At 41.8% G+C, this 24879-nt stretch overlaps 1 protein-coding gene across 6 annotated transcripts in view; it reads right to left on the bottom strand.

Moving 5' to 3' along the window:
* The window catches only part of LOC115135069 (RNA-binding protein 39-like), a 58132-nt gene that overhangs the window by 18181 nt on the left and 15072 nt on the right, over positions 1-24879 (bottom strand). For 3 of the 6 annotated variants that reach the window (XM_065026312.1, XM_029669339.2, XM_029669323.2), the window contains 7 exons: positions 22412-22477; positions 22208-22303; positions 20483-20600; positions 19983-20141; positions 12377-12514; positions 10670-10735; positions 8519-8723 (listed from right to left, as the gene is read on the bottom strand). In XM_065026312.1, coding sequence (XP_064882384.1) covers positions 8519-8723; positions 10670-10735; positions 12377-12514; positions 19983-20141; positions 20483-20600; positions 22208-22303; positions 22412-22477 — 848 coding nt within the window. The remainder of the gene's footprint in view (positions 1-8518; positions 8724-10669; positions 10736-12376; positions 12515-19982; positions 20142-20482; positions 20601-22207; positions 22304-22411; positions 22478-24879) is intronic. The other 3 variants (XM_029669331.2, XM_065026309.1, XM_065026307.1) reach the window with 3 other exon arrangements.

Raw genomic sequence — 24879 nt, 5'->3', positions numbered from 1 at the left:
AGTGTATGAATCACTACAAAACTTATTGTATGACCTCTTATTCTCTATATTAGGCCCAGCCTATGGAACTTTGGTTTTCCTAGATATGGCTATTATATTGTGATCACTACATCCTATGGATTTGGATACTGCTTTAAAGCAAATACCTGCAGCGTTAGTAAAAATGTGATAAATATATGTTGATGATTGAATTCCTGTGCTGTTTGTAACTACCCTGGTAGGTTGACTTGACAACCTGATCCAGGTTGCAGGCAATGGTTACAGTTTGAAGTTTTTTCCTGAGTGGGCAGCTTGATGTTAGCCAGTCAATATTTAAATCACCCAGAAAATATACTTCTGTTGATATCACATACATTATCAAGCATTTCACACACATTATCCAGATACTGACTGTTAGCACTTCGTGGTCTATAGTAGCTTCACACCAGAATGGGCTTTAGGTAAGGCAAATGAACCTGTAGCCATATTACTTCAACAGTATATAACATTAGATCATCTCTAAGCTTTACAGGAATGTGGTTCTGAATATAGACCGTCGGCATTACTGTCTTTTCGGTAGATGTTATAACCATGTATTGCTACCACTGTATCATCAAATGTATTACCTAAGTGAGTTTCAGAGATAGTCAGAATATGAATGTCATCTGTTACAAGCAAGTTATTGACTTCATGGACCTTGTTTCTTAGGCTACATATGATAATATGGGCCATTTTTTTTAGCACTTTTCTGGGTTGCTTGATTGCTTTTAATGCTTTACTGGGAAGCTTATCAGAGGTAGACTTACTCATGTTATTTACATTTGAGTGATTATGCAGCTCACCCTGCACTAAGTGGTCTTCTTACTATTGCACACCGCCTCAGTGCTAACAATGTAACTCTGGTTTATAGGCTCATGATTACTGCTTACAATAGCTGTAGGATAAACAGATGTATTAGGTGCAATTAGGGGTACATAAATTAAATGACTTACATTGTGTTTGCCAATGCCCCTAAGATCATGTACATTTGATGCAGCATTATGACGACTCATTGTCACAATGGTAGGGTTTAACTGAGCTGGTCTTGGATCATTTACCAGTCATTGTATCAACACAGCCTTGAAATGCGTGGACAGAGTCCAGGAGCCAAGATGATTAGGATGGACTCCGTCATTCCTTGAGAGGATCTTCTATTTCAAGAAGGTATCAAAGATATTAATAAAAGTGACTCCAGCAGAGCTACAGTAATCTTTTAGCCAGAGGTGTAATGTCAGCAGTCTGCTGAATCTTTCACATCCCTTAGAAATCCTCCTGATGCTAGATTCTGTATGTGTTGGCTTTCTTGTGGCGGCAATCGCAGAGAAAAGCAACTGCTGAATCTTTCACATCCCTTAGAAATCCTCCTGATGCTAGATTCTGTATGTGTTGGCTTTCTTGTGGCGGCAATCGCAGAGAAAAGCAACTGCTGAATCTTTCACATCCCTTAGAAATCCTCCTGATGCTAGATTCTGTATGTGTTGGCTTTCTTGTGGCGGCAATCGCAGAGAAAAGCAACTATCTCCTCCCTAAGCTCACATAAGGCCGCTCTCTTGAGAGCATTATTACCTTTGCCACTGAACAACATTATGTAAAAGTAGATCATGATGCTTAGCAGACTATGAAACAAGCGATATTGAAGGCTAGATTTGACCCCACCTGTGGGTTCTCTGTTCCCTCCATCTACCCTCACATTGAATTGTGCAAGGCAGATCGGGTTTCAGGCATCTGGTCAGCACTGCCTGGCTTTGAGTCAACAGATTCTGACAGCGTTGAGGAACGATGTCTTAGGCCAACCAGAACACAGGCTGTTAAAGGAAGTGAAGACAGACCTCCAGTGACAGTAATCACACATAAATCAGCATCTCCAAAACAGTTGGACGAATTGTCAAAGACTTTGAAGCATCCACGAGACGTGGGTATGAAGACGTGGGACCATTTGAAGTGATAAGAAACTCTACAATTTACATCCTTATGATGGGTTACAGTTATTAGCCTTTGTTTTGAACAACCGTGAACATGGCGTAAAGTTGTATAGAGCTGTGGGTGGTGGAGAGCAAGATCTGGCCGATGGATGGAGAGCCATACATTATTTCCTTAACCTCTCTGGGATATGTGGGACACAAGCTACACTTGTTGTGAATCCAGCCAACATGTCAGATTTCAAAAAGTATTTTCGGCAAAAGCAAACGATGCTATTATCTGAGGATAGCACCATAGTAAACAAAGAGAGAGAAGCATATTTCAACCCTGCAGGCGCGACACAAAGCGCAGAAATAAAAATATAATTCATGCCTTACCTTTGACGAGCTTCTTTAGTTGCCACTCCAATATGTCTCATAAACATCACAAATGGTCCTTTTGTTCGATTAATTCCGTCGATATATATCCAAAATGTCCATTTATTTGGCGCGTTTGATCCAGAAAAACACCGGTTCCAACTTGAGCAACGTGACTACAAAAGATCTCAAAAGTTAATTGTAAACTTTGCCAAAACATTTGAAACTACTTTTGTAATACAACTTTAGTTATTTTTTAATGTAAATAATTGATAGAATTGAAGACGGGATGATCTGTGTTCAATACAGGAGGAAAACAAACAGTAGCTAGCTTTCTGGTCACGCGTCTCTATCTAACAGTACACTTCAAGTTATCCTCGTCCAAGATGGCCATACTTCTTCATTACACAAAGGAAAAACCTCAACCAATTTCTAAAGACTGTTGACATCCAGTGGAAGCAATAGGAACTGCAAGAAGGTCCCTTAGAAATCTGGATTCTCAATATAATCTCATTGAAAAGAAAGTGACCTAAAAAAGAATCTGAATGGTTTGTCCTCGGGGTTTTGCCTGCTACATAAGTTTTGTTATACTCACAGACATGATTCAAACAGTTTTAGAAACTTCAGAGTGTTTTCTATCCAAATATACTACTAATATGCATATCTTATCTTCTGGGGATGAGTAGCAGGCAGTTGAATTTGGGCATGCATTTCATCCGGACGTGAAAATACTGCCCCCTGTCACCAATAAGTTAAGGGTCTGACCAATGCAACCACCAATTGGTGGTCCAAATGTGTCCAAACACTGAAACAACCATTTGCTGAATTTGAAGAAAGGTTCAAAGCAGAGGTGGTTAGACACAGAGGGTTACCTGACATGGAAGATGAAGATGCACTCAATTCCTCCAAAAATGGGCAATCACACATCAGATGGTGCAATCCATACACAATGATTTGCAAAAAACTTTTTTTCCCACAACTACTGATTGGGAGGAACAAAACTACGGCAACATCATCGACAGGCTGTCACAACTGGACAGAGACATCAATCAACACAATAAACCTGCTGTCATCAGAGTTGTGCAGGTTCTAAGTGAAACCAACAACATTATTCGTTCAGCAGAAGAGAAACCTGGTGTATGTCATTATTGCTGGATTTCTGGCATCGAGAATGTTGGAAAATAAAATATTTATGAGGAATGGCGAGGAGAAGCATGATCTGTCTAAGGGAAAATGTACACAGGACAACAGCCCCAATGACACAATGCTGATGTGCAAATTTATGAAGCTCTCTCCGGCTTAGCAGTCAGCAGGGGAGTTTGCTGGATGTCGTGGAGGTAAACTAACAGACCCCCTCTTACATCCCATCTCAGCTGGTGTACATATGAAATCGGATGGAATATATGTGAACATGATGGTTAACAACTTTGCAGTAGATTGTTTAGTAGATACGGGCACTGAAGTCACTGTATTGCCCATATCTTATGCAAAACATATATGTCCTCAGTACACGGGCAAGAAGATGAGAGCAACAGGAGTGGGGGGGGAGACATATGAAACAGCTTTCCGATGGGTTTACTAAAAGTCATCCGTTGGAGAACCCTGAGTTTACGTTCTACAAAGATGGTTCAAGCATTGTGGAGAGGGGTGTGAGGAAGGCAGGCTGGGCAGTTACTACAGTGAACAATGTGATAGTGACAGACACGTTACCTGCACAGGTGGCAGAATTGGTGGCTTTGACAGACGCATGCAAACCGGCTGAAGGAAAAACAGCTAATATCTACACAGACTCCAGGTATGCTTTGAGCGTTACCCAGGATTTAGGAAAAATATGGAAAAACTGAGGATTCATGACATCACTGGGAGTTCCTGTGAAGAATGGACCAGAGGTGATGGCTCTACTGAATGCTCTCCAGTTACCTGGACAAGTTGCAATTTTGAAAATGAAAGCACATGGAAAAATATTTACAGACGAGAGTAAAGGTAATGATTTGGCTGTCACATAAAACTGATTAGGAAATACACCTTGGATACATTGCAACACATTATAAACATCCAAAGCAGTGCACCAAATGATAAAGTGTGGGAATGGATGGCTGCAGGGTGCAAACTCATTCAAGAACGTGTGTGGAAATACAACCTGAGATGTGTAGCGCCAAATGCACTCTTACCCTACTTGGTGACACAGATCTACTCTTTGGCACACATTGGTGTGGACAAGATAGTTCACTGTTTTGTGGGCAAATGGTGGAATCCTGGTGTGCTGAAAGAGGCTGAGGATGTTGTGGCGAATTGCAACATTTGTATGGAAAACAACACCAAGGGCCGAGGGAAAGTACAGACACGACGAGCGCCTGCTCCACCAGGACCTTTCAGACATCTACAGCTTAACAAAATCACACTGCCCAAATGTAAAGGACATATGAAGATGTGCTGGTTGTTGTTGATCGTTTCTCATGATGGGTTGAAGCCAACACTACAAAAAAAGGAACTGCACAACACACAGCTAAAATTCTGACTGAGAAATCATTCCCAGATGGGGATTTCCGGAACAATTAGATTCCAACCAAGGATAGCTATCATTTCACAGGAAAAGTGTGTCAGGACGTAGCTTGTCTTCTGAACATAGACTGGCAACTACACTGCCCGTACCATCCTCGATCGAGAGGGCAGGTAGAACGCACAAATTAAGTTTTGAAAGAGAGACTTTCAAAGATGCATCAAGGAGGGATTGCATGGCCGGATGCATTGTATTATTTAGTATACGGGCAACACATAACAAAACCACAGGGTTGAGTCTGTTTGGGGTCGTCACAGGTCCTCCCATGTCACTACCAGGCACGCTAGATTTGAGAAAAGCAGACGTTCACTTTATGAGTGACACAATGCTTAACTATTAACTATGGCATACAAGTAAAAGAGGCATGGGGAATAACACCCGAGGGGGGACATGACGTAGTGCCAGGAGAGTGGGTGATGGTAAAAAGAAGATGTAACAGACATATTAGGGCCAAACAAAAGACTCCAGTATGCATTTTAATAGACCATCATTGCAACAACTGTTTTAGAGCACTCTCGTCTGTGTACCTGAGCGTAGAATAACCGATTAATTTACGAACGCTCAACACCGTTTGAATTTGGTCTGTGTCAGTAAACATCGCCAAAAAATTTAACCAATTTCTTTAACTGTAGCCAGCTATGACAATTGGTTTGTCTTGCTAGTACTCTATGGATTAGGATTATGGTTCATTGTTTAGCTAGCATGTCTAAACAAAAGACTCCACTTCGCCAGATGATCACCCACCAAGTTAGCCAGGTGTGTCTGACGGTGATTACGGCTATCTATTGTATAATAATGCCAAAATATTTGTATCTGGAATTTATCTTTCAGCATTAGTAGAACCCGCCTGACTCTCCTCCCAGGACACAAACACTTTGGTGGAAAGCTGCTGCCATCCCATGTGACAAAAGCAGCAGTGTGGCGTCTCTACAAGGAATCGATGACAACACTTGGTATGTAAAGCATAAACAACACATTTTGATTATTTAATTGACCTCCAACATGATTGGCACTACTTTTATTGATCTCACATTATTTCTGTATGTTCCAGAGGTATGTGTAGTCGGGCTGTGTGTTATCATTTTTACTTCCAGTTTACAAGATGTTTCTGTATGCAGTGCTGCTGGTCTGCACATTTGTAGGTAAGTGAAACTAACATGATAATGATGCATAAAAAAATATTACGTTTTACATTACATTTTCTTTTCATTAACTTAATGTAATTTTCTTGTTTGCAGGTGCACTATCCTTCTGCCGCTAGGTCCCATCTACTTTTTAACTCCTCGCAACTGTGGTGGCCAAAACAAGAACAGGTTTGTGCTCTGGTATTGGGCCTGGCGGACCACACACAAGCTCCATCAGTCTGGACCTTCACTTCCTGATCACAGGCCACATCAAGTTTGCCCCCTGACTGGTGCTTTGGCCTCATCAAGCAGCACTTCAGAAAGACCAGTGAACAACATTCAAAGGCCATTTTCTCAAAAGTGATTATACGAGTTTATCAGCTTTCAAAGCAGAATTACTTTCCCATTCTTCCTCAAAAATACAGTGTATGATATTCCATTTTGTAGCTCTACATAACACCGATTTGAGCCAGTTGGTCACATATGTCCCACAGCTGACAGTAAATGTCAGAGCAAAAAACAAACGATGAGGTCAAAGGAATTGTCCATAGAGCTCAGAGACAGCACCACCAAGACTCTTCCTCGAGCTGGCCACCCGGCCAAGCTGAGCAATCAGGGGAGAAGGGCCTTTGTCAGGGACGTGACCAAGAACCTGACGGTCACTCTGACAGAGCTCTAGACTTCCTCTGTGGAGATGGGAGAATATTCCAAAAGAACAACCATCTCTGCAGCACTCTACCAATCAGGCCTTTATGGTAGAGTGGCCAGACGGAAGCCATTCATCAGTAAGAGACACATGAAAACCCTCCTGGAGTTTGCCAAAAGGCACCTAAAGACTCTCAGACCATGAGAAATAATATTGAACTCTTTGGCCTGAATGCCAAGTGTCACGTCTGGAGGAAACCTGGCACCATCCCTACGGTGAAGTATGGTGGTGGCAGCATCATGCTGTAGGGGCGTTTTTCAGCAGCAGGGACTGGGGGACTAGTCAGGATCAAGGGAAAGATGAACGGAGCAAAGTACAGACAGATCCTTGATGAAAACCTGCTACAGAGCACTCAGGACCTCAGACTGGGGCGAAGGTTCACCTTCCAATAGTACAACGACCCTAAGCACACAGCAAAGACAACGCAGGAGTGTCTTCGGGACAAGTCTCTAAATGTCCTTGAGTGGCCCAGCCAGAGCCCGGACTTGAACCCAAACCAACCTCTCTGGAGAGACCTGAAAATAGCTATTGGGGTATTGTGTGTTTAATCAATTTTATAATAAGGCTGTAACGTAACAAAATGTGAAAAAAGTCAAGGGGTCCGAATACTTTCCGAAGGCACTGTATATGATATACATTGTAAACAGTAGTGGGCCGAGTATCAAACATTGGGGCACCCCTTTATGTAATTTAGAGGGATCACTAACAGTCTGTCATATAATAAGGCTGCAACGTAACAAAATTGGGAAAAAGTCAAGGGGTCTGAATACTTTCCAAATGCAATGTACATAGGACATGTTATCATTGATCACTTTAATAATGTTTACTAATTTCATATGTATATACTGTATTCTACTCAATGCCCTCTGAAATTGCTCGTCCTAATATTTATATATTTCTTAATTCCATTCTTTTACTTTTAGATGTGTGTATTGTTGTGAATTGTTAGACATTACTGCACCTTTGGAGCTAGAACACAAGCATTTCCCTACACCAGCAATAACATCTGCTAAATATGTGTATGTGCCCAATAAAATTTGATTTGATGAGCTGTCGATTTCCGCTAGATTTCGCCACGCTGCCACTGCAAGTTTCAGCACCACAATGCAAGTTACTCGAATCTGGATTATTGTGAGGTTATTGTGAGGTCAATAAGCAAGAAACATTGTTTTTAATCATATCAATTATAGTAGTAGCAAGCTATCAAAGTTTACCTCCGGTCCTACTTACCATCTAAAGCGCTCTCCTTCTCAAACTGAACAGAATATATAGGCTAGTCCGCACGCACGATATTACATTTAGAATTATTTTTTTTATATATTTGGGGAAAAAGCCTTTGTCTCTCCTCCTGAACTGCCTACACTGCACAGTCACTGGTTCGGCAGCACAAAAAAAAAGCTGTCCGGGCTCAGGGTTGGAATATCCATTGTAGTGTGTAATGCAGCCTCGTTTTATTTACCAGCAGTGCAAATGACTCAATTAAGTTCATTTTCATCAAAATATTACTTTGCTCTCTGCTTCTCCGAGCATGCACTTCGTACAGCCTATGGATCATTTGATTGACACCACACTAAATACCTAAAGGCGCACTTGATATTGCGTGCTCAGCTCAGAATCAGAGATGAGGGGCAGCGTCAGGCCTAATAAGCAACTAATTCTAAAACACTGAGAAATGTTGAAATTATTATTGTGCTGACATTGCTTTCATCAATTACAAATGACATGACCCTCCCCCTTTCCTTGCAGATCCTCATTCTGTACATTATGAACCATCCCTTACATGATTCCTCAGAATTATTTGTGAATACAGGCCCTGGGCTCTCTCTGGCTTTACCTTCAGCCAGTCTGGCCATGAGCTGCAGGCGCCCAGTGGTGCCCAGGTCAATGCCTGTCCTCTCCAGCTCGTCGTTGTCCAGGAAGGAGCTGGCGTTGGAGGCGTCTGTGCGCTCAGTCACATTGCCCACCTTCATCGGCCGGCCAGCCAGCTCAAAGCCGTTCAACTGATCCAAAGCCTTCTTGGCACACTCTGTGTCTGAGAACTGGAGAGAAAATGAATTGACTATGTTTTCATGCACACCAATCAGGATTCATAAAGACATTGAAGAGTCAAATTCAAGGAGTTTCTTACGCACTTAATTGTCATTTTCAAGGACCTCAATTTTATATTTAATTGTAGTAATAAAGAAAAAGCACTCCCCCCAAAAAATGCATGCAAAAAAGTATGCATTAACAATAACAATAATGAATTGTCTTCCCAATGGCATTAAGCATTGACAACCACATTATTACTACATTCTAAAATATGTCAGAATAATGTGGGCTCTAAAAATGGACTACATGCATTATTGGCGTTTTTTAAATTTATACTGGAAGGTGCTCCTGACACAAACACACTGTAGCTAATCATGTTATAACAGAACGCATTCCATGGAAAGCCAAGTTGAACCCAACATTCAATGTTTTCTTGCTTATAATGTTGGCACATGGTTTAACCGCAATGAGCACAAGCAATATGTTCGGAACACTGAATCGCAATAAAACTGCAGTATTGAATTGCAATGACGAAGGTATGTGGACACCTGCTTGTCGAACATCTCATTCCAAAATCATGGTCATTAATATGGAGTTGGTCCCCTTTTGCTGCTATAATGGCCTCCACTCTTCTGGGGAGGCTTTCCACTAGATGTTGGAACAATTCTGCGGGGATTTGCTTCCATTCAGCCACAAAAGCATTAGTGAGGTCGGCACTGATGTTGGGCGATTAGGCCTGGCTCGCATCCGGCATTCCAATTCATTCCAAAGGTCTTTGATGGGGTTGAGGTCAGGGCTCTGTGCAGGCCAGTTCTGTATGGACCTCGCTTTGTGCACAGGGGCATTGGTATGCTTAAACAGGAATGGGCCTTCCCCAAACTGTTGCCACAAAGTTGGAAGCACAGAATAGTCTAGAATGTTGTTGTATTCTGTAGCTTAAATATTTCCCTTTGCTGGCGGCCTAGCCCGAACCATGAAGAACAGCCCCCAGACTATTATTCCTCCTCCACCAAACATTACAGTTGGCACTATGCATTGGGGCATGTAGCGTTCTCCTGGCATCTGCCAAACCCAGATTCTTCTGTTGGACTGCCAGATGGTGAAGCGTGATTCATCACTCTAGAGAACGTGTTTCCACTCCAGTCAACACTTGGCATTGCGCATGGTGATCTTAGGCTTGTGTATGGCTGCTCGGCCATAGAAACCCATTTCATTAAGCTCTTGACGAACAGTAATTGTGCTGACATTGCTTCCAGAGGCAGTCTGAGAACTCGTTAGTGAGTGTTGCAACTAAGGTCATACGATGTGTATGCGCTACACGCTTCAGCACCCCCGTTCTGTGAGCTTGTATGGTCTCCCACTTCGCGGTCGGAGCTGTTGTTGCTCCTAGAGGTTTCCACTTCAGAATAACAGCACTTACAGTTGACCGGGGAAGGTCTAGCAGGGCAGAGATTTGACGAACTAACTTGTTGGAAAGGTGGCATCCTATGACGGTGCCCTATTCGAAGTCAATGAACTCTTCAGTAAGGCCATTCTACTTGCCAATGTTTGTCTATGGAGATTGCACGTGTGCAACTGTCAGCCAGGGGTGCGGCTGAAATAGCCAAATACACTAATTTGAAGGGGTGTCCACATACTTTTGTATAAATAGTGTACATATAGAATTGAAATGCATATAGAATCACAATATATATCGTATCCGCACCTAATTATCGTGATAACATCGTATAATGAGATCCCTGGGAATTCCCAGTCATTAACAATATGGTCGTTGTGATATAACGTTTATTTCCCATCAGATTATAATATATGTCCATGGAAATCGGATTGTAAGGGAAATTGTTCTACTTGCAAAGCATGTAAACATTTTAATCGAACAATTTCATTATTCTGAGTATTCACAATAATCGTAGTATTGTGTGCATCCATTGACTGGATTGAATGTGCTACTTACAGTGATGAAGCCATATCCTTTGGATCTCCCCGTCTCACTATCCATCATGAGCTGAATACTCTCAATCTGGTGGAAGGAAATGGATTACAGATTAAAGTCTACATAGCACTGATATGTTGTAGACCTACAATCTGTCTCCCCCTTCTTTTTGAAGGACTACGCAATTGGTTGCATTCAAGACGATGTTGTTTTTATTTATCTCAGTTTGTCGGGTAGCCTGTCTTTTCGGTCATGTTGTGGTATAAAAAATATGCTAATTTCTCCAGTCATGTGAAATGACATAGAATTGGATGAAATGGGTAAATATTTATTTTTCCCAGGCCCTGCATGCATATCCTAATAAACGCTTCTGCTCAGCTCTAGGTTTGCTCAATGCAACACACGGAGCAGGGTTAACCTCCCCTTCCATGTAAGAAAGTGATGATGACTGTCATGCTTTTAGGGAAAGAGGATCATTTTGTACATTTATTAACAATTGTTGTGCATTAACTGCTTGTCAGAATGCAGGTTCGCCTCCCTATCGCAACTTGAATGTGCCTCGAGAGGAATATATCTTACAGAACACACAACAAGCCGACTATGTAAATAGGTCAACTACTCTACTATGGGGTTGTCTGATTTTGTTTTAATAACAGCATTACATGGCAAAAATAGTAGCACTGGAAAGTTACATCCTTACCTGAATGCTAAAAGTAGTGGCTTTGATTTGCTTTGCGATTAGCTGCAGTAGGCTACACAGTTGGGTTGAGCGCCACATTATAGACTATTTCATTCCCTTCTTCTGAACATCGTGGTGTCAGTAAGGCCTGGCTCGCAGCTGGCATTCCAATTCATTCCAAAGGTGTACGATGGGATTGAGGTAAGGGCTCTGTGCAGGCCAGTTCTGTATGGACCTCACTTTGAACAAGGGGGCATTGTCATGCTAAAACAGGAACGGACCTTCCCCAAACTGTTGCCACAAAGTTGGAAACACAGAATCGTCTAGAATTTCATTGTATGCTGTTGCATAAAGATTTCCCTTCACTGGGGGCCTAGCCCGAACCATGAAAAACAGCCCCAGAACACTATTCCTCCTCCGCCAAACTTTACAGTTGGCACTATGCATTGGGGCAGGTAGCATTCTCCTGGCATCCGCCAAATCCAGATTCTTCTGTCGGACTGCCAGATGGTGAAGCGTGATTCATCACCATCCAGTGAACGCGTTTCCACTGCTCCAGAGTCCAAAGGCGGTGAGATTTACACCACTCCAGCCGACACTTGGTATTGCGCAAAGAGCTGTTCGTCAGTAACAGTCACACATGTCAGTTCAGTGCACAGTGCTTAACAGAGAAGATAAATATTTGGGAATATATTTCGTAGAACAGTCATGCTTCTGGATTAGGTTATGTCATCTCTAAACCACCCCCCAGAGATTTTTATTGCAGTGATGGAGAATTTTAACCCCTGCAATCGCTCACCTGCATTCTGTTCAGAACAGTAATTTTTGCAAACATTCATTGAGTTATATATACTTATAACAATGACTTGGCCTACGGTTCACAAATCTACTCATCACATTAGGCATTTTACCTTATGTTAGTCTGCAAATGTGATGGATGCATGCAATGCGTTATTAGAAAGGTGATTTTTGTGGTGTGTGTGAAAAAACGGCTTCCCCAATGTTGACATTTATGCGAAGCCTACGGTACATTGTACAACGCCTCTTACCTTTCCAAAGGGCTCAAATATTCCTCGTAGCATCTCCTCTGTGATGTTAAAGTGTAAGGATCCGACGTAGAGTCTCATTGGGCCAGCGTTGCCCTTCTGCAGGTTGTTGGCCATGGCAGCAGCCCTGTTTTTCTCAGCCTAGAGAAAGCACACACAAAGTGAACGTAGGGAAACGGTGCAGATTGCCTCAGGCTGTTTAAATAAAAGGCTGTCAAATTATTTAAAAGAATGAAAAGAGTTAACCGCAGAGATGAGTCATAACTTAATTAATTAATCATAAGAAATGTAAGAAATTCAAGTTCAAATTTGAAGCTAATTAGGTATAATATATTTTGATTATAGGGGAAGAAAACACGTTTTTATTTGCTTTGTAGTTTTCACATTTGCATAAGTATTGAGACCCATTGTTGAAGCACCTTTGGCAGCGAGTAAAGCCTCGAGTCTTCTTGGGTATGACGCTACAAGCTTTGCACACCTGTATTTGAGGAGTTTCTCCTATTCTTCTCTGCAGATCCTCTCAAGCTCTGTCAGGTTGCATGGAGAGCATTGCTGCACAGCTTTTTTCAGGTCTCTCCAGAGATGTTCGATCGGGTTCAAGTCCGGGCTCTGGCTGGGCCACTAAAGGACATTTAGAGACTTGTCCCGAAGCCACTCCTGCGTTGTCTTGGCTGTGTGCTTAAGGTCATTGTCCTGTTGGAAGGTGAACCTTCGCCCCAGTCTGAGGTCCTGAGCAGGTTTTCATCAAGGATCTATCTACTTTGCTCCGTTCATCTTTCCATTGATCCGCAGGGATGGTGCCAGGTTTCCAAGGGATGTGGCGCTTGGCATTCAGGTCAGAGTTCAATCTTGGTTTCATCAGACCAAAGAATCTAGTTTCTCATGGTATGAGAGTCTTTAGGTGCCTTTTGGAAAATTCCAAGCAGGCTGTCATGTGCCTTTTACTGAGGGGTGGCTTCCGTCTGGCCACTCTACCCTAAAGGCCTGATTGATGGAGTGCTGCAGAGTTGGTTGTCCTTCTGGAAGGTTCTCCCATCTCCACAGAGGAACTCTGGAGCTCTGCCAGAGTGACCATTGGGATCTTGGTCACCTCCCTGATGAAGGCCCTTCTCTTCCGATTGCTATAATAATAATAATTTCAGGTAACAGTGGACCTAATTGAACCCAACATTTTAAATCGACCTCAAGAGGAATACAGTCACAACCAGGTGATTTACCTTTATTCATGTTATCAAATGCCCTTTTGAGTTCATAGAGAGAGATTTGGGCTCCTAGCACACCGGCTTCATCAGTTGAGAGAAGAGGAGTTCTTAATTATTTTTAAAAGATATATCTGGCTTGGTGTGGATTTACAAGAGGTGTATTCTTTATCGAAACGGGAAAATCTTTGGTTGAAAATTCACCCGAATCAGATTCAATAGTTGCAATATCCGCTAACTGACCATTACTGCGAGTCCAACTCGATGGATAGCAATTTCGCTCTGTCTTATTAATAGAGTTAGTTCTGACACGAATTTGAAGAGAGTAGTAGCTACCTAATCCAAAAAAAGTTTGTTGAGAACGCTCTAACGTTGTTAACAACTTTTCCAATTCTGATATCTTCTTTAGCTGTGATTTATTCAGCCCAGATGCAAATGCAGTTGCGTTGTTTTTATTAAAACCTTTGATGGCGCCCCATAGAATCAGAGGATCATCAACAAATGTTTTGTTAATCAATACTAATTCATTTAATTCAGTTTAAAATGGTTGATTTTCTAGTAAGGAACCACTAAAGCGCCATCCTGTGGCTCTTTAAAGGAGATTCTGACATCTGTATCTGCCAGTAATAAGCACGATGATCAGATACGTACGTCAAATTTTTACTTTATTGATTAAACAGGTCAACATTCAAAAGGCCGCAGGACCAGATGGATTACCAGGACGTGTACTCCAAGCATGCGCTGACCAATTGGCAAGTGTCTTCACTGACATTTTCAACCTCTCCATGTCTGAGTCTGTAATACCAACATATTTCAAGCAGCCACCATAAAGTTATTGGGCACAGGGACTAAGGTAGCCTGCCTAAATGACTACCGACCCTTAGCACTTATATCTGTGGCCATGAAGTGCTTTGCAAGGCTGGTCATAGCTCACATCAACACCATTATGCCAGAAACCCTAGACCCACTACAATTTGCATACCGCCCCAACAGATCCACAGATGATGCAATCTCTATTGCACTCCGTAATGCCCTTTCACACCTGGACAAAAGGAACACCTACGTGAGAATGCTATTCATTGACTACGGCTCAGCGTTCAACACCATAGTGCCCTCAAAGATCATCACTAAGCTAAGGACCCTGGGACTAAACACCTCCCTCTGCAACTGGATACTGGATCCTGGACTTCCTGACGGGCCATCCCCAGGTGGTAATGGTAACAACACATCCGCCACGCTGATGGGGCCGCTCAGGGGTGCGTGCTCAGTCCCCTCCAGTACTCCCTGTTCACTCATGACTGCACAGCCAGGCACGACTCCAACACCATCATTAAGTTGGGGCGGCAGGTAGCCTAGTGGTTAGAGCGTTGGGCCGGTAACCGTAACGTTGCAAGATCGAATCCCCGAGCTGCCAAGGTAAAAATCTGTCGTTCTGTCCCTGAACAAGGCAGTTAACCCACTGTTCCTAGGCAGTCATTGTAAATAAGAATTTGTTCTTAACCGACTTGCCTAGTTAAATAAAGGTAAAAAATGTAAGTTGGCCACAACAGTGGCCAAATGGCTAATCACTGACAACAACGAGACAGAAACCTAGCTTTGTGGTGCCAGGACAACAACCTCTCCCTCAACGTGATCAAGACAAAATAAATGATTGTGGACTACAGGAAAAGGAGGGTTGAGCACGTCCCATTTCTCCTCGACTGGACTGTAGTGGAGCAGGTGAAGAGTTTCAAGTTCCTTGGTGTCTACATCACCAACAAACTAACATGGTCCAAGCACACCAAGACAGTCATGAAAAGGGCACGACAAAACCTATTCCCCCTCAGAAGACTGAAAAGATTTGGCATAGATCCTAAAAAGGTTCGACAGCAAGACACTACAGAGGGTAGTGCGTACGGCTCAGTACATCACTGGGGCCAAGCTTCCTGCCATCCAGGACCTCTATACTAGGCGGTGTCAGAGGAAGAACCTAAAAACTGTCGAAGACTCCAGCCACCCTAGACATAGACTGTTCTCTCTGCTACCGCATGGCAAGCGGTACCAGAACGTCAAGTCTAGGTTCAAGAGGCTTCTAAAACAGCTTCTAACCCCAAGCCACAAGACTCCTGAACACCTAATCAAATGGCTACCCAGAATATTTGCATTGCCACCCCCTCTTTTACGCTGCTGCTACTCTCTGTTTATTATCTATGCATTGTGACTTTAAATACTCTACCTACATGTACATATTACCTCGACTAACCGGTGCCCTCACACATTGACTCTGTACCAGTACCCCTTGTATATAGCCTCGCTATTGTTATTTTACTGGTGCTCTTTAATTATTTGTTACTTTCATTTCTTATTTTATTAAGTATTTTTCTTAAAACTGCATTGTTGGTTAAGGGCTTGTAAAGTAAGCATTTCACTGTAAGGTTGTTTTCAGCACGTGACAAATACAATTTGATTTGAAGCGGTCACTTGAATTTGGGGCGGCAATTTGGAAATTGGCTGCTGCCCTCCGGTACCCCTGATCGGCTACTACACCGCCAGCGGTACCCAAGCTCATAGCTGTTGCTGCAGTTCCCATTCCCACCCCATTCCCACTTCTCCCGAAGTTCAGAGATTTGCAACCAAATTTACTACCATGTCTAAGAGACAAAAACTATCAGGAAGCAAATATATATAAAAAATATTGTAGAAATAATGAGAGAAGTCTAAGAGATTCGCTGCTGAAATGTATCAGCGTGCAGCAATGTCCATTAAGCCATTGTGGAGAACAAGTCTCCAAGGACATAAATTCAGAGACAGACGAGCCCCCGTTCGCTAGTTCTAGCAGCAAAGAGGGCGAACAGGAGGATTCCGAGCCATCCATTTCCCCCTATGATGACTGCTCTCTGGGTGGACAAGAATAGGTTGTCGCACCAGTTGAGCCACACCTCCAAACAATGCCAGCGGAGACCCTACTATCTGGGACACGGACTCAGATTTGTCTTTCTACGTCCCCGATGACAGTGGTGCTGCTATTGCTAAATCCAACTCCCAGACAAAAAACATAAACGATCCCGGGGAGTGGCCAAAAGATATGAATGGATCTTTACGGGACATTTTAGTGCATGCTGGGCAATATCAGAATAAGGTGTGGAATTTCCCAAGAGATGAGACAAATATTTTCGGTGGCCCACTACAATAGGAGGATGGGAAACGGGGTGAGAGTGGAGAGACCATGGCTCATTTATTCCAAGCAAAATGCTGGAGAACAGGCTGGTGTCCAAGCAAACTATCAATGCCCAATCCCAACGGGCTATTGACGGAGAGACTCTCCATTGGCAGCAGGTGCTGCAGAGGCTCATAGCCCTGATACGCGTAATGGCCACCCAGAACATTGCGCTACATGGGACCACCGACAGGCTGAATGTGGAAATGCTGGGTATCTTTGATATGGAGAAGCTACCAAGAGAAAACATTTCTGACTGCAATGCAGCACAACAGCAGAGGGAAGAGGCCACTATGTGGGCCACAAAATGAAGAAATTATGAAATTTAATGTTGGACAATCCAATTCGATATGTAAATAAACAAAATTAGTTAAGGCTGGGTCATTGACAAAAAACTTATTTTACGCTGCTCCAGCAAAACGAGGCCCGCCATGCATTTACGAAAGCACTTGTTTCCAAAGTTCAAATGATCTCACTCTTTTTACAGTTCTACAGGATTATTAAATGATAATATGATAAATGATAATATGTTATTTTTATTCTAATTGTAACAATGGTGGGGTCGTGCCATGTGTGATAACAGGTGTCTTTATTGGAAATAAACTGTTACCTACTATAGGCAGTTGGCTGCACAGTGATTGAAACATTGTAACTTTCCGATAAAGTAAAATTCCTTTATGCCCACTATATGTGCACGCGCGCACCAAAAAATGTTATGGGCCTAATCATAGAATTACATATAGAATTTGAGCCTATTTCTTCCTATTCAAAAACGTGGTAGGCCTACCTGTTTGACAAACACAATTATGTTATCCATAGATGTCGGTATAGCCAAATCCTACAATACTTTCCCATGCATTATTTACAAACAAGACACTCTGATTTCATACTGTGTAAGAACTGCCCTCCTAAAACTTTAGGCCCCCAACCCATTCACTATGTTGACTGAGCTTTCCTCTCAAAAGCAGCTCCCAATGTCCCCTCATTGTCCCTAAACAAAGGATTGTGTTGTTAGTGTCTGCCTCCTTTTCAAAAAAGCCCACCAAGAGACTGTGGCCCAGAGCAGGAAGTACCACCCAACACAAGTTGTAGTCTTTCAGATACTTGTTTCCTCTTTTAAGAGTTTGATTATCCCTTCAAACATAGCTTGCGCTGTTTTCAGTCGCACCTGTGTCGCATTGGCTGTCTTCTCCAGACTTTACACTTCGGTTGAACAGGTATCCAATTTAGCAGTGAGCACTACCAGTGATTCATTTACAGGTTTTCATTTTAAATCGAGGGCAGAGGTAATCTCCTCACAAACAATCTCTCGTATAGTACCGGCCAGCTCTTTCAGTTGTCTGCTGTTGATAGCTGCCATGTTCCCACAGTTGAATTGTGGATGGACAAATTCTAGCTGCTGGTGCGTAATAGACCTGCTACTTGCTGAAATGTAATAGACCAATGATGTCCCAAACCTTATTTAAAGTATTTTATGTTTAGTATTAGGAAGTTTTAGGAAATTTGTATGTTCATTGGTAGTAATTTGGAAAAGAAATCCATGAAAAGGCCACACGTTTCAATGCATGTCAACAGAACCTCACCGAAACCTCAAAATAAACTGTTTTCTAAGACAATAACATCTCAGCCAAGGTGCATTCAACAAGGGAAATAGTTAACATAATCAATTTGTTTTGTGTTAGCAGCGACCGTTCGTAACATTAGCTAACAGTCTGAGAAGGTAGTGTGCCGCGAACATAAGTGTGTGTTTCAGGTCTTAACTGGCGCAAAATATATTAATTGGCTATGTAGACTTTCCACTATATTTAGTAGGAATAGCGAAGTCATTTTCAGTTTGAACATTGTTGCTAAAAAGTCACAGTAATCCTTACAAAAAGTAAATGTTTGATGCTTCACCATAACATTTTGCAATGTTCATTCAACTGAAATTGTTACTCTGGCAACATGTTCACCACAAACAGAAGCCTTGTTGAACTCGCCTCAGGTGTGATATAAATGTAAAATATCATACAGCTATTAGATCTAGCCTATGCTACTTCTTATCCATGCCCAACATGAACTAGTCACAAGCTGCTACTGTACTAGAAATGAGACAACAAAAACAATAGCTAAATGGAATTGAAGTTCTGTTTTAATTCAAATCATTGTGGGAAATTAGTGTTGAATCTAGAGGCAATCAGCCATGGCATTCTAAATATTCTTGTTTGGTTAGCCAGCTAGCTAATGTTAGCATAACTGACGAGCTACTTCTGTGCAAATATGTTTTTGCTGTGATTTAAAGAAGTACCTGAGAAAGTGTTTATGGTTGAACTTTCTGTAAGTTTTCCTTAACATTTGTAGCTGAAAGCTGCACGCATAGTGGATGGTCTCTCCACCACAAGAAAGGTTGCTAGCTGTCGAGAGCAAAGAGTGTGTGAGCTCAAAGGAATGTGTGCGGAAACAGACTGTGGTCTAAAAAAATTGATATGCGATTAAAGGGTGACTGCACTTCATGATTTGGCCTCGTTTAAGATTTGGTTAATTAAGAAATGCTAGTTAGTGGCCATGACTGAATTCAGGGGGTGGTTTGATGTGGGTGACTCATGTGTGTGTTTGTAGGTGGGACAAGTTAGCCAAATTATTTAGCCACTTAGCTTCAGCCGGTTGGTGTGTGACCGTGGCAAAATTAATTGAACTTTGGATAGATCATCTCCGGTGCTAGGGACTGTCAATAAATTACAATGTATATGAGACAATCTTTTCATGTTGTACACCTTTTAGTTCTCATTAAATGCTTTTAATATTTGTATAGGCATGTCTACAATTTACAGTTAACACATTTTCCCATGTACATTGTGTAATTTGCCAATGGTTCCCAACTAGCCCAATAAGGATATCCAAAGTCAACTCAAATTTACCACAGGTATTACGATCAGGTATTACAACCTTCATTTATGTTGTGAAGCAGTCAAGACCACGGTTTTCAATTCAATATAATTATTCTATTTACACTTTGTAGTCAATTTTGATAGAATAAATGTTTGACTCATATTGATGACACATAGGCTGTTTTCTAAATGAGAATTTGTTTTTTAGGGGCAGTTGCTCTTTAAATGTGTTATTTTTTAATTGCGGCATGAAGATTTCAAAATGTAACTGTAATTAACACGTTAACATTGACAGCCCTAGTTAAAATAAATAGAAAGAATAAAATCTCTGTGAGATGATTACTAACCATTACCTGTGAGGCCTGAACAATTATTGGCACCCCCAGAAGTCGCTGGCCAGACAATCCTATAGCCAGTGGCACCGAGTTGGCCTCCACAAACTCGATGTAAGCAATCCCCTTCGACCTCCTCGAATTTCTGTCAGAGATCATGCGCACATCTCTCACCTTGAAAATTAACAAAATAATCTGTTTTAGAATGTATGGAGCATAAGAAGAGAAGACATTGCTAAATCCATTGCTCTTGTTGGCTGTGAATAACACCTAAATACATTTACATTTTTAACACCCATCTTTTCTAAATAAAACATTGAGGCTTGAACTAAAAGGTTAGAATAAATAAATAAAAAACTATTGTAAATTGCAAAGTTTCATGTTTACTTTGGTGTTAAATAGCTTTCTGAAAAAAACTGGAGCAAACATCTCACCTGGTGCAAATGCTTAGCAAATCGGTGGCCACATTTTTTTTCGGCAAGAATGACAATGACATTACAAGTAAAGACACTCACCTTTCCCACTGCAGAGAAGAACTCCTCCAGGTCACGTGGTCGGATTCTGGCTGCCAGCTGCATGCAGAACACTGTGCGAGCGTCCCTTTCCTCTGGAGTCAGGTTGTCTATTGGCTGCCTGTAGAAACAAAGCATTGAATTACTCTTATGTGGTAAAGCCGTTTTTATGTATTTAGTCAGCCACCAATTGTGCAAGTTCTCCCACTTAAAAAGATGAGAGAGGCCTGTAATTAGGTACACTTCAACTATGACAGACCAAAAAAAAAAATTAATCCAGAAAATCATATTGTAGGATTTTTAATGAATTTATTTGCAAATTATGGTGGAAAATAAGTATTTGGTCAATAACAAAAGTTTCTCAATACTTTGTTATTTACCCTTTGTTGGCAATGACAGAGGTCAAACGTTTTCTGTAAGTCTTCCCAAGGTTCTCACACTGTTGCTGGTATTTTGGCCCATTCCTCCATGCAGATCTCCTCTAGAGCAGTGATATTTTGGGGCTGTTGCTGGGCAATACGGACTTTCAACTGCCTCCAAAGATTTTCTATGGGGTTGAGATCTGGAGACTGGCTAGGCCACTCCAGGAACTTGAAATGCTTCTTACGAAACCACTCCTTCGTTGCCCGGGCAGTGTGTTTGGGATCATTGTCATGCTGAAAGACCCAGCCATGTTTCATCTTCAATGCCCTTGCTGATGGAAGGAGGTTTTCACTCAAAATCTCACGATACATGATGTTTCCACCCCCATGCTTCACAGTAGGTATGGTGCAACTCAGCATTCTTTGTCCTCCAAACACAACGGGTTGAGTTTTTACCAAAAAGTTCTATTTTGGTTTCATCTGACCATATGACATTCTCCCAATCTTCTTCTGGATCATCCAAATGCTCTCTAGCAAACTTCAGACGGGCCTGGACATGTACTGGCTTAAGCAGGGGAACACGTCTGGCACTGCAGGATTTGAGTCCCTGGCGGCGTAGTGTGTTGATGGTAGGCTTTGTTACTTTGGTCCCAGCTCTCTGTAGGTCATTCACTAGGTCCCCCCGTGTGGTTCTGGGATTTTTGCTCACCGTTCTTGTGATCATTTTGACCCCGCAGGGTGAGATCTTGCGTGGAGCCCCAGATCGAGGGAGATTATCAGTGGTCTTGTATGTCTTCCATTTCCTAATAATTGCTCCCACATTTGATCAAACCAAGCTGCTTACCTATTGCAGATTCGGTCTTCCCAGCCTGGTGCAGGTCTACAATTTTGTTTCTGGTGTCCTTTGACAGCTCTTTGGTCTTGGCCATAGTGGAGTTTGGAGTGTGACTGTTTGAAGTTGTGGACAGGTGTCTTTTAAACTGATAACAAGTTCAAACAGGTGCCATTAATACAGGTAACGAGTGGAGGACAGAGGAGCCTCTTAAAGAAGAAGCCAGAAATCTTGATTGTTTGTAGGTGACCAAATACTTATTTTCCACCATAATTTGCAAATAAATTGATAAAAAATCCTACAATGTAATTTTCTGGAGAAAAAAAATGTCTAATTTTGTCTGTCATAGTTGAAGTGTACATATGATGAAAATTACAGGCCTCTCTCATCTTTTTAAGTGGGAGAACTTGCACAATTGTTGGCTGACAAAATACTTTTTTTGCCCCACTGTATGTCTGTCAACAAGGTATTATCAAAATGGTAAGCCTACTTTGTCGAACAAGGGTACACAAGCTTTAAAAGTGGAACGTCAACCTGATTGAGCTCTTTTGCGTCATCTCCCCAAGGAACACTTGCCTCACAGGACTCTTCTCTTTCTTGAAAGGGCTTCGGCTTCTGGAACGTCTTCGGCTGAAAGAAAGGGTTCCATTAGCATCTATTTGAGTTGCTTCATCACATTCACACATACACAGCACAAAACTACCCACACAAACAACAGAAAAATTGTGAAATAGAAACCTTAGCTTGATGACAGGTGGGGGGCCAATCTTCCCTCTGGAACCACCATTAAATTTCGGCCCAGAGCTGCGATTGAAAACAAGGTTAATCTCAGTCCACTACTACTGATCTCATAAGAGGGAAAAGGCACTCCAGACCTTAAAGTATGCCAGTCAATACACTGTAGGTCGGAACTCTTTATTCCGTATCTCTTCTCTTGAACAAAACCCTTAAGCCAGATGTACACTACACAATTTTAGAGATTGAAGACAAAATCCCCATGTCATTGCCTACTCGAGGCACGCGGCCGTCACTGATACTCGTTTAATGTAAGCGTCAATTCTCCTCCCTCAGAGACACAATCTGAGTGCCACTGATCCAGTCCTTGAACCGTCCAGATATTTTCCAGCCTTTAATTTTATCAGCACAAAATATGCAATGCTCTTGTAGTGAGATGTGCAACGACAAGTTTTGACAACGGTGGTAAGCAATAGCCAATGAGAGCTCACCAGATAAGAAGCCAGTGTGACGTTGATGTTGTATTGTATTACCTAGAATGAATTCTATTTCAATTACTCGTTAGGTCTCTCAATTATGGGTAGCGTCCGCTTTTAGGAGCGGAGTCCATGAATATCCAATCACACATCTCTCGTAGAGAGACAGGAGCAACGGCCAATAGTGGACCACTACACTTCACATTAGGGTCCGTAGTCCGCTCCCAGCTTCCATTCTTTTTGGCTTCCTTACGTATATGATTAAGAGCCTCTATTCTCTTCAGCTACTGACTAGGACCTCTGCTCTACTACTTACCTGTTCAAGGACTCCACCGCAGAGCGTAGGATAGGAATGTAGGAATGTAAGTGGGGTAAAAGTACGTTGTCAAAAATATAAATAGTAAAGTAAAGATACCAAAAAAACCTACTTAACTTCTTATGGCTGGGGGGCAGTATTGAGTAGCTTGGATGAATAAGGTGCCCAGAGTAAACTGCCTGCTCCTCAGTCCCAGTTGCTAATATATGCATATTATTATTATTATATTTGTATAGAAAACACTCTGAAGTTTCTAAAACTGTTTGAATGTGAGTAAAACAGAAGTCATATAGCAGGCAAAAACCTTAAAATAATCCATCCAGGAAGTGAGAAATCTGAGGTTCTTCGATTTTCAACTCAGCCCCTATCGAAGATACAGTGGGATATTGGTCATCTTGCACTTCCTAAGGCTTCTACTAGATGTCAACCGTCTTTAGAAACTTGTTTGATGCTTCTACTGGGAAGTGGGGCCGAATGAGAGCTGAATGAGTCAGAGGTCTGGTCACACGCATTTCACATGAGAGGTATCTCCCGTTCCTTTGCTTTTCTGAAGACAAAGGAATTCTCCAATTGGAATTTTATTGAAGATTTATGTTAAAAACATCCTAAAGATTGATTCCATACATCGTTTGACAAGTTTCTACGGTCTGTAATGGAACTTTTTGACATTTCGTCTGCAACTAGTGAACGCGCTTCGTGAGTTTTAATCTGTTTACCAAACGCACTAACAAAAGTAGCTATTTGGACATAAATGGACATTATCGAACAAATCAAACATTTATTGTGGTACTGGGATTCCTGGGAGTGCATTCTGATGAAGATCATCAAAGGTAAGTGAATATCTATAATGTTATTTCTGACTTCTGTTGACTCCAAAATGGCGGGTATATATATTTGTTCTCTGAGCACCGTTCTCAGATTATAGCATGATTTGCTTTTTTAAAATCTGACACAACGGTTGCATTAAGGAGAAGTATATCTTTAATTCCATGTATAATACTTGTATTTTCATCAACATTTATGATGAGTATTTCTATAAATTGATGTAGCTCTCTGCAAATTGACCAGATGTTTTTGGAACTACTGAACATAACGCACCCAATGTATACTGAGATTCTTTTAATATAAATGTGAACTTTACCGAACAAAACATACATTTATTGTGTAACATGAAGTCCTATGAGTGTCATCTGATGAAGATCATCAAAGGTTAGTGATGAATTATATCTCTATTTCTGCTTTTTGTGACTCCACTTTGGCTGGAAAAATGGCTCTGAGTGTTTTTGTGACTTGGCTCTGACCTAACATAATCATTTGTGGTGCTTTCGCTGTAAATCCTATTTGAAATCGGACACTGTGGTGGGACTAACAACAAGATAACCTTTAAAATGGTATAAGATACATGTATGTTTGAGGAATTTTAATTATGAGATTTCTGTTGTTTTGAATTTGGCGCCCACTGGCTGTTGTCATATCGATCCCGTTAATGGGATTTCAGCCCTAAGAAGTTGATACGTAGTATTTTAACTTAAGCACTTTACACCACTGCTAGCCTACAGAGCAACTCCACCTTGCGGTGCTCTCCGGCTTACTGGGTGCCATTAACCTCTCCACAGAGTCATTGCTACCGCTTACCCTTGCCAGGATGACCCAAGACAGGCACCTGAGCCCCAGCTCTA

The sequence above is a fragment of the Oncorhynchus nerka genome, linkage group LG2 (genome assembly GCF_034236695.1).
Source record: "Oncorhynchus nerka isolate Pitt River linkage group LG2, Oner_Uvic_2.0, whole genome shotgun sequence".
Classification (NCBI taxonomy): Eukaryota; Metazoa; Chordata; class Actinopteri; order Salmoniformes; family Salmonidae; genus Oncorhynchus; species Oncorhynchus nerka.
Note: the sequence above shows the minus strand (reverse complement) of the source record. Positions and strands in the feature narration are given on the sequence as shown.